Source organism: Chelonia mydas, chromosome 9 (genome assembly GCF_015237465.2).
Source record: "Chelonia mydas isolate rCheMyd1 chromosome 9, rCheMyd1.pri.v2, whole genome shotgun sequence".
NCBI classification, from domain to species: domain Eukaryota; kingdom Metazoa; phylum Chordata; order Testudines; family Cheloniidae; genus Chelonia; species Chelonia mydas.
In genome coordinates, this window is record NC_057855.1 from 63,076,230 (window position 1) to 63,085,903 (window position 9,674).

At 55.1% G+C, this 9,674-nt stretch overlaps 1 protein-coding gene across 1 annotated transcript; it reads left to right on the forward strand.

Moving 5' to 3' along the window:
- Window positions 1–5,931: 5,931 nt before the first annotated feature.
- On the forward strand, window positions 5,932–7,289 carry CLDN2 (claudin 2). The gene has a single exon (XM_007063936.3). The coding sequence runs from the start codon at window positions 5,932–5,934 to the stop codon at window positions 6,619–6,621; it is 690 nt and encodes a 229-aa protein (XP_007063998.1). The 3' UTR covers window positions 6,622–7,289.
- Window positions 7,290–9,674: the final 2,385 nt, after the last annotated feature.

Sequence of the window (9,674 nt, forward strand, 5' to 3'; positions counted from 1 at the left end):
TCCCCTCCCCTGCCACTCCATCCAAACCTCACGTAACTGGCTCGCTTTCTACCCCTACCTGCCCACACCTGCCCCCCTCCCCACCGCTCACATTGTATTTTATACAACAGCCATGGTACAAACAAGCCAGACGCGCACGCCCCAGCTCAATCCCTTTGCCATCACGACTGCAGCCCTTCCCCACCTCCCTTGGTCTATACTTGGCTGTTGTAGGTCACAAGCTCTTTGGTTCAGGGACATTGTCTCCCTTACTCGGGCTCACTAAATCAACTCGTGGTCACATGAGGGGGCCTGACAACTGCACACCATAGCAACCTGCCCTGTCATGGGATCCAGCCCAATTGCTCCGAGCATGTACCGCCTGGCTCCCTACGAATGGAAACTGGCCATGGTGACCACTCCCCTGGCCCTACAGCTTCTCTTGACAAAGCAAAAACCCTGACAGGAATTCTTTAAATGCCAGCTCCCCAACTTTCAGTGACCCCCACCAACAGCAGGGCTCAAGCGCTCACCAACGCTTTCCTTTGCAGCCTGCCTAACAGGGCTCTCTCTCTATCCCTCCTCCTCGCTACTCAGTGTCACTTTCACAGCTGCAGCACGAAAGAGCCTGCGATTTGGATGCAGGTTTGAGGCCCTGGGAAAGCCCCAAGCCTGAGGTTAGACCAGTCTGATGTATGGCCGTACCGGCTGCAGCGATTCTTTGATCACACTTGTCAGGACCCCGTAGCAGCGTTCACCCATCTCATGACTAGCACCAGCAAAGATAGGATCAGCGGAGTGGACAGGAGTCTGGAAAGTGTAGCCTAAATGGGAGACTTCACACCTCAGCCTCCCAAATGGTCTCTCTTGCCCTTTTCAGAGGCGACAGCTTGGCCCGGGAAGGTGTTGGCACACTCTGCTTAGCTGTCACTTCTCCAGACCTTTGGACCCAGCACACTTCGGAGTTTGTGGCACAGAGTCAGACAAAGGTCAGAGAGTCACACACCCCCTTTCCGCATCTGCATTTCTCACACCCCATGGGGCTGAGAGTTTGCAGAGCCATGGCCTATCTACAGCAGATCTGCCATTACACTGGCGACAGAAGTACCGTGCATGCAGCAGTATCCCTGTGACCTTTGATCTTGATAATCTGAGCTCATAAACTAAGTGGGGCTGCAGCTGGCCAGTGCCTTGATGGCCGCTCCCCAAGGAAAAGCCGCGTGCTGACGGCTATCCCACCAGAGGATCTACTGGGGGCACAATGATGCATACGTGGGGATGGAGGTACAAGAGCAGTAGCAGAACAACACTTGCACGGACTCAAGAACTCTTGCATTTTGTCTCCCCTGAGTCTAATTCACCTTCAGTTCCAAGACACTTCCCCACGCACTGGCTGAGACAATTCAAAGGGATGCTTATAGGATGCGGCTACCTAAAATCAGCTCTGTAGGTTTACTGGCAATCCTATATTCACCAGTAAGAGTCCAACCCTCTCTCCACCACCACGGGCAGCTCTCACCATCTGCGTCACTCCTCGCCGAGTCAGTTTCCTACTTTGGCACCAAATCGGCACCTTTTCAGCTTTGCAGTTGTTTGCCCCAAACCATCTTCTTGCTGCTCTATCCTCCCTTCCCCCCACACCCCCCCCCCACAAAATCACATGGGCAATAAACCCCAAACCCCTTTGCCAAATATTTACAATTTTAATTAATTGGGGGGGGGGACAAACAAAAAGGTGACCACAGCTCCTCAATGCTTTGCATCTTCTCAAGGATTTAGTTCTGATCTGGAATAAGCCTCTGACCCCAGGCTAAGATTTGCAGATGGACCCTGGACCCCGGCCTGGACCCCGGCCCTGGACCCCGGCCTCCTCTCTGCTCGCCCTGTCCCAAGGAGACACGGTCCTCCTGCACTTGGATAACTCATGCCCCTTGTGCAATCCCCACTCGGCTACTCCGTCGCTCCCTCCGGGTGCTGTATTTCCAGTAAGTATTTCAAAGCCTTCGTGCATTTTTCTCTGGGTGCCGGTCAGGGCCGGCTCTAAGTTTTTTGCTGCCCCAAGCTCCTAGAGCGCAACGGCCCAAACAAACAAAAAAAAAAAGGGTAGCCGGAACGCCGCCCCTGGAACTGTGCGGCCCCAAGCACGTGCTTGCTTTGCTGGAGCCTAGAGCAGGTCCTGGTGCCAGGATGAGATTTCCCCTCGTTCCTTTCTTCACTTCCTGGCCTGGCCTGACCCAGTCCCAATGCCCTCGCAGAGTGTCACTGAGCCATACATACAGGCTGCTACCGGCTTTCAACACTCCTCTTTAATACTTAGTCCTGCCGTGAGTGCAGGGGACTAAACTAAATGCCTTCTTGAGGTGCCTTCCAGTCCTACAATTCTATGATTCTCTTCCTGGCTGCATTTCAGGGACGGGGGATGCAGCTCTGCCTATGTCACTTGGCAGGGCTTAAGCCAGACCTTTGAACAACACGTCGCTCCACTTTTGGAGTCCACACTGCAGTCATCTGCAGAGGTCACATCAGAGCTGTGATACGACCCAGACGGTTGGCACCAGTGAAATGCCCTGGGACTAACACGGGCAGTGCCAAGAGACTAGTGTGATGTGCTCAACAGAAACACCGAAGGTAGACAGCTGGGATACCATCAAATTGCTGGGCTGGAGTGTGGGGGCGCTGGTGGCAGGGAGGGAAACAAAGACATGTTGGGAAAACTTGCAACAATATGATCACGAGGCAGATCTGAGGGAAAGGGGACAGGCCAGAGGCTCTTTTGCTTCGTTCTATTCTCTCTCGGGTTGTTGCTTTCAAATAGAGTTGCCAGCCCTCCAGGATCATCCCAGAGTCTCCAGAAATTCAAAATTAATCTTTAATTAAAGATTATGTCACATGATGAAACCTCCAGGAATACATCCAACCAAAATTGGCAACCCAACTGTCAAAGCAGGGTGCTGACTTTCCCAGGGAAAGAGGCAGCTGGCCTACAATGGCTGTGTCTTTTAGGAGTGCCAGTCCCCATTTCTGAATGCACCTGTGGGAATTTTTGGAACAAACGGGGACAGGGAAAGACATTCATTTGCTGCAAAACTCCAGAAGTATACATATAATGCAGCTGTCTACATGTGTCCATGTTGTCATGCCATACTGGGAGGGGCCTGGCGGAAGCCAGAGACAATGGAGGGCCAAGGAGAGGTGCTGCAGCTGGAGAAATACCCCAGCAGAGCACCGAACAGCAGCGTGAGTACAGAACAAGAGCAGCCCTTAGGGATCGTTCACAATCCCAGCCTGGGCTATTGTCACTGCCAAGCAGCAGGCGCCTGCACTGCTGTCAAGTTTGTTTCCTCCTTGTGCCAACTGAGGGGCTGCTAACAAAAGGATCCCTCTCTCCACCTGAAATCAGCAACCGTGGCTCACCCAAGTCCCCTAGGACAGTTACAGAACCTCTCCTAGGCTGACATTATTATAAACACTTTACACTTAGGCAGTGCTTTTCCTCTGCAGATTACAAAGCGCTTTCCTGAGCAGGCAGACCCCTGGGTTGGGGATGGGAATATTGAGGCATAGACAGGTGGCGACCAACATTTTCAAAATATCATTTCCACCAACTCAGGCATCTCCATTTTTAGGTGCCCAGCTGGAGACACCATTGGTGGCCAGGAGAGGCATGGGCATTAAGTGCCTGGGGAAATCAGGCCCTAGGCGTCTCAACTCACCCATTAATTCCAGCTGTCCACATCTGACCTAAGTGACTTGCACATGGTCAACAGCAACTCACTAGCAGAGGCAGGAAGAGAAACCAGGTCTTCTGACTTCACATCCCAGGCCTTAGTCACTTAACTGAGGTGTCTGTCTGGCCCAGGCTGTTAGCAGACAGGGTTTGCCTGGGACCCAGAAAGGCCAGCCTGTGAAAAGAGTGCACCTGGCCAACACAACCAGCAAATTTAAGTTCTCCCCACTAATGTGACAATCTGGGTTAGAGCTGCAGGTGTCACTAGGCAATATAGCACCCCCTGCTGGAGGCCTGGGGCCGTGCTTGGTCACCAAACTGAAGACAAAAAGCAAAGCATGTCTCTGCAGCAGTTAATTCCCAGATGATGTCATTCCCTTTCAGGCCACAGTCCTCTCTCTCACATGTCTCAGCTTCCCCTCCAAGGAAAGATTAGGAAGCGATCCTAAACACAGCCTGCTTTCCTCCCCCGCAGTCTGAGGTTCTGGGGGATTCAGCCACGAGGCGCTGGTGCACACTATGGCTTAAGCTCAGAACTGCAGTGATCCCCAAATGTAGCCCCAAACCCACTGGGGAGCCATTGATTGCAAGGGGATGGGCTTATTCAGAAGATGTTTTAAGAGGGAAAGGAGCTGAATTCGAAATAAAGATTTTCCCAAAGCAGGAAAAGCAGGGTGATCAGATCCACTCCCAAGGGTCGTCCCACTGCTCTCTGGCATTTCCCTGGAAGCGTCCCAACAGGATTGTGTTAGCTACTGGACTCTAAGCTTGTGCGACAGGGGGTAAGGTCCCTCCCAGTGCTCAGCCGAAGCCACCTGGGATGGCAGGACCTGAAAACACCACATGGAATGGGAGAAAATGCAGGAGAACGAGCCCTGCACTGAGGAGAACTTAACTGAGGGCAGAAAGCACAGGGGCCAGGAGACCTTTCCTCCCTCCATCCCATTGCTCAGAGGCCTATGCGTTGCTGTGCTGTACGCACCAGGAGTGGCAGGAACCCCAGCAGAAATGAATTCTGCTCCTACAGCATTAAGAAGTGCTGAATTGGCCAGCGAATGCCAGGCAGGGGCCAAGCAGTTGCACGCCCCAGAGGAAACAGGTTTGTAGCTTAGGGTGGGGAGCAGTGTGAGAGAGCCCAGGATGAGATGGACATGGAGACCTGAGCTGTCCCCTCACCTCCGAAGGGTGAGCTTCTTCAGGGTCAGGTCTCTGCTGTCACCTGAGATGCCACGGCAGGGCTCCCAGGGACAGCATACTGGAGCTGCGCCTTCTCACTAGTGCTGTTCCCATCAGGCAGTCAGCGAGGGAGCCTAGGGGATCTTCTTCAGGAGGGAAACACACAGCCTCCTCCCTGGCCCAGTCCCTGCTGCACCTAGGGACAAAGGTGGAGTCATCCCAGATGAGCGGAACCTCGGAGCAGGGACAGGGTCTCTGTTTTGAAGGGCTTTGCATCCTGACAGCACTACCCCTCAGGCTGCCTTTGCATTACTGCTCAAACTGGCCTGGGCTGGCAGGGAGCTGGGCGCTGGCCTGGCACTTACAGCGCACTCCTTCCCTATGTGCATGACATTAGCGATGGCTGGTGGAGATGGCTCCGGGGAGGTGGTGTTCTCAAACACAGGGGGCCAGAGGGGTCAGGATCTGTGGGCAGCCATAGGCGATTCCCCGCCAGGCTGCAGGAGAGAGAGAGAGAGAGCGTCTAATCGCAGGGTGCCCCAGCTCAGGCAATGCAATGGCACGTGCCACTAGCCGCTGATCCAGCAGCCGGGCTGGAAGGGAACATGGAGATGTGGAGCAAAGCTCTGATTCGTCTCATGTTCCTGCACGTGGGTGTTTCGCCAGGCCCCTGCCACCAAGGCACATTTAGACTCCCTTGATCGAGTTTATTATTTGGGGGGCTTTTTCTCTCGAAAGGTTGTTTGGAATGATAGCGGAGGTGAAAGGGCACTTGGCATCTCTCAGGAGTCTCTGGTCAATATTTAATCTGCTATGGATTTTTTTTTCCTTCCAGGGAGTTTCTCCTCCCCTCTCTCCCGCCCCCACACAGATAGCCCCACAGACCTAGCATACAAGGACCGGGGAGGAGATAAGCCCAGACCACCGAGCTGCTCTCCAAGAGCTGGGACAATAGAAAGACAAGAAAGGGGCTGGTGGTGAGGAGCCAGGCAGCCAGCAAGGAAAGGCAGGAGCAGTCAGCCACAGCCAGGTGAGGAGAGCGACTGAAGATGATCTCAGTCGGGCTACAGCTTGTGGGCTACATCCTGGCGGGGCTGGGGTTGCTGGGCACAGTGATCACCACGCTCCTACCCAGCTGGAAGAAAAACTCCTACATTGGCTCCAGCATCGTGACGGCAGTGGGCTTCACCCAGGGCCTTTGGATGGAATGTGCCATACAAAGCACCGGAGTCACCCAGTGCGATAGCTACAACTCCCTGCTGGCCCTGCCGTCCGACATCCAGGCAGCTCAGGCTTTGATGGTGACCTCCTGTGCCGTCTCCTCGCTGGCCTCTATCGTTTCCGTGATGGGGATGAAGTGTACCATCTTCGCTAAGGGCTCCTCTGCCAAAGACAGGGTAGCAGTGACAGGGGGTGTGATCTTCATCGTGGGGGGTGTGCTGTGCTTCATCCCCGTGGTGTGGAGCACCCACGTGGTGCTGCGAGATTTCTACAACCCGATCCTCCCAGACAGCGCCAAGTATGAGATGGGGGAAGCGATGTACCTGGGCATTGTCTCAGCCTTGCTAACCCTCCTTGGCGGCTGCATCCTCTCTGCATCCTGCCCGCCCCGGCAGTCTGAGACAACCTACCAGAGCGCCTACCAATCCAAAGCCCTGATGACCTCCCAGCCATCCATCAGCCATACTCAAAAACCTAAGAGTGAGTTCAATGGCTACAACTTGACTGGGTACGTGTAGGAGCCCCGAGGCCTGGCCAACTCCCCAGCAGCAAGGCAGCCGGTATCTAAAACCCTCACCTGCCTTGGGGACCACTCAGAAGGACTGGACTGGGGGAGGTAAGAGGAGAGGCCGAACCAATCACTCGAGCTCGTCTCTCTCATGCACTTGTCCTTGAATCCCAATTTCCACTGACCGACCGATGCTCCCACAAGGCACTCAGCAGCTCGCATGGACTAGGCTGGTTCTGGCCTTCTGCCGTAGCCCCCTCAAGTGGCAGGCAGCAAAACACAAGCCCAGGGGAGCGCTCTCCATTGGGAACCCCCCTCTGCGCCAAGAGGAAGAGCAGCATCCCAGATGGCCGTCCGCATGAGAGCAGCAAGTGCTCAGTCGGCACAGCAACAGATGGACTTGTGGAACGCAGCCCCAGCACCTGGCTCTCGCAAGTGGTCACTGGCCTGCGTGCTCATGTGCACTGGACACAGAACAAGGGGCATGTTTGCCAATGCCGCCCGCCTGCAGGTGAAGGACAGTGAAGATGGGAGAGTGCAGTCACACAGCAGGTGGAAGAGCGTTTGACAGGGCGGTGGGTCAGGGGTGAGCTTGCTAGGGCTGGCCATGAAGCACTTACTGTACTTTGGAGTGATTTGGGGAGGGGGGTGGGGGGAAGAGGCAGCAGCTCTCCGGGAGCAGCACATTTGCTGAATGGCCCCGTGGGTCAAGAATGACGAGGCATTGCAATAAATCTGTGTTACAGTCATGCTGAAGCTGACTTAGCTTTCCTTCTGCGCCGAAGGGGCTCTGCCCTCACCCCCAGGGAACCCCACCCACGCTGGGCCAGGCCATCTTGTGCCCATTACAGCTGCCCACTTGATGCCCAGCCAGAGGGCAGAGGCTCGGAGGTATATTTCAAAGGGGACTGGGAGCCCCAAACCCAACCCCCCGTGCAATCCTGTGTTTGTTTCCGTGCTTGGCTTTGAAGAGCCGTGACCCTCAGGCATGAGAACGCCACGGCCCCTTGCAGATGGTCCGAGTAAACAAACAGATCTAAAAGAAGACAGGCTGCTGCTCAGGAAGGGCCCGATTCTGGTCCCACTCAACTCAGTGGGAAAATACCCACTGACCTTCGGGGAACAGAACTGGGCCCTGAGGTAAACAGGTGACAGGAGCTCAGTGTGGAGAGTAGATATATTAGCATAACCCTATTACCTCTGGGAGCACAGCTCCAGTCCTGCCAGAGATTCGCAGGGAGCAGAGAGACAGCATGGTCCAGTGGATGGAGCAGTGCCCGGGGAGCCAGGAATGCCTGAGCTTAAGCCCAGCTCTGCCAGTGACCTTGGGCAAGACTCCATTCCTCTATGTAAAACAGAGCTAACACCTGCCTTGGTAAATGCCTGGAGACCCTAGACTGGAAGGGTCTCTCAACAGGCACTCAGTATTGTTATTAAGGACTTTGGTGGGGTCCTCCTCACATGAGACCCTCCTGGCATGTGCGTGGCGCAAACAGCTGTGTGATGCCCCGTGCGTCACTCCCTGCTGTTAATTCAGAGCCCCACAGGCAAAGCTAGTCTAAGAGCAGCCTGGCGTTCCCCAGCTCACAGGGGCTGTGATGCAGAGGGCAGAGGGCATTCCTTGCCTCTCAGCGACCCTCGCTGGATGACTGATGGGCCCTGAGACTTCCAGTGAAAGCTCCTTTGCATGTTCTTCAGCAGTGGAGGGCGGCAGCTGCACACAGCACTGAGCGGGTGTGTGTGTGAGGGGGGGCAGGAAAGGGACTAGGGATTTAGGGGAATAGCCCCGGTGGCGGGGGCGATGTCCTCGCTGTCCTGTGTGCGTGAAAGTTTGCACATTACAATGGAAACACACAGGCACTTCACAAACGCTCCCACCCCAGCCCCAAGGGGTGGCTGATCTGGGCATCCCGAAGGACCTGTGCTAGCAATGGCCATTTAAATGCCCCTTCCTATGCTGAGGTTGCCGAACACTGCATGGTTTCCCCTCGGACACTGAGCCTTCTTCCCTGGCGCCTTCTGTGCTTCAACCCTTCCTCTCTCTCTGCCTAGACTAATCCTCATAGCAAAAAGCATGTGCAGCCTTCTGCTGCACCAGCCCAGGGCCCCACATGGCCCAAATCGGACCGCGCGTTGCCTCTTGCTCTGGCCACTGGCTCCAACAGTGAGCTGAGGGGGACAGGGCACGTGTCCACAGGCACACAGCAACACTAGCCAGGATACACGACAAGACCTTCCAGGCCCATGTGTGAAATGATCCCTGCTCGGAGTCTGCAGGAAAGCTCCCCCAGTGAGAAGGGATCGCACAGGTAGGGAGCCTGGGGAGCAACCCTGACGTGACTGGCATTGGCAGATCAGATGGGCCACTGACTCCATCCCCCCGAGCAATCCTGTGCATCAGAATAGCACATTATCCCTTGCTAAATAACAACCTAAAGCCAGGGGAGCCCTTCTTTCCCAGGGCAAACACTCCAGTCCAGTGCTCCCCAGAACTGGGACACCAGAGGTTCTGGTCTCCCGCTCCATGCTGAGGGCCGGTGCCTGCCATCTGTCTAGCTGCACTGTCTCTGCACCGCTCTGTCACTCACAGCTTCGCTCTGTCTGCTCCTCCAATATGTCAGTCACTTCTAGCAACTGAAGATGAGTCCAGGAGGTGAGTGGAGAAGCAGAAGGTGCAGGTTTGCATCCTGTGGCAGCCTCCACCCCATTGTGATCAGAGAGTGTTTCCCAGTGTGAGGGAATCCAAGTGTTTTCACAGCATGGACCAGGGTCAAGGGACAATGGAGCAGGGGAGTGCAGCTCCCAATCCTCTCTCTGGCTTGGGTAAACACCACTCCTGCACAACTCCTCTCCTCTTTGGCTGGTGCAGTAAGAGATCCCACTCCGGTTTCAATCCACTTTCACTCTTGGTGAGGACCATTCCCTTATGGAGAGAGTCAGTGTCTGGGGGTAAGGACTGTCCTTACCACCTCCCAACGCAGCACAAGGGGCCCTGATCTTGGCTGGGATCTTTAGGGGCTGTGGCAATACACAGCAATCATGGGCCGTCTCCCCTCATGCACG

Coding starts and splice junctions, on each gene's coding strand:
- CLDN2 (XM_007063936.3), top strand. CDS start 5,932: ATGATCTCAGTCGGGCTACAGCTTGTGGGCTACATCCTGGCGGGGCTG.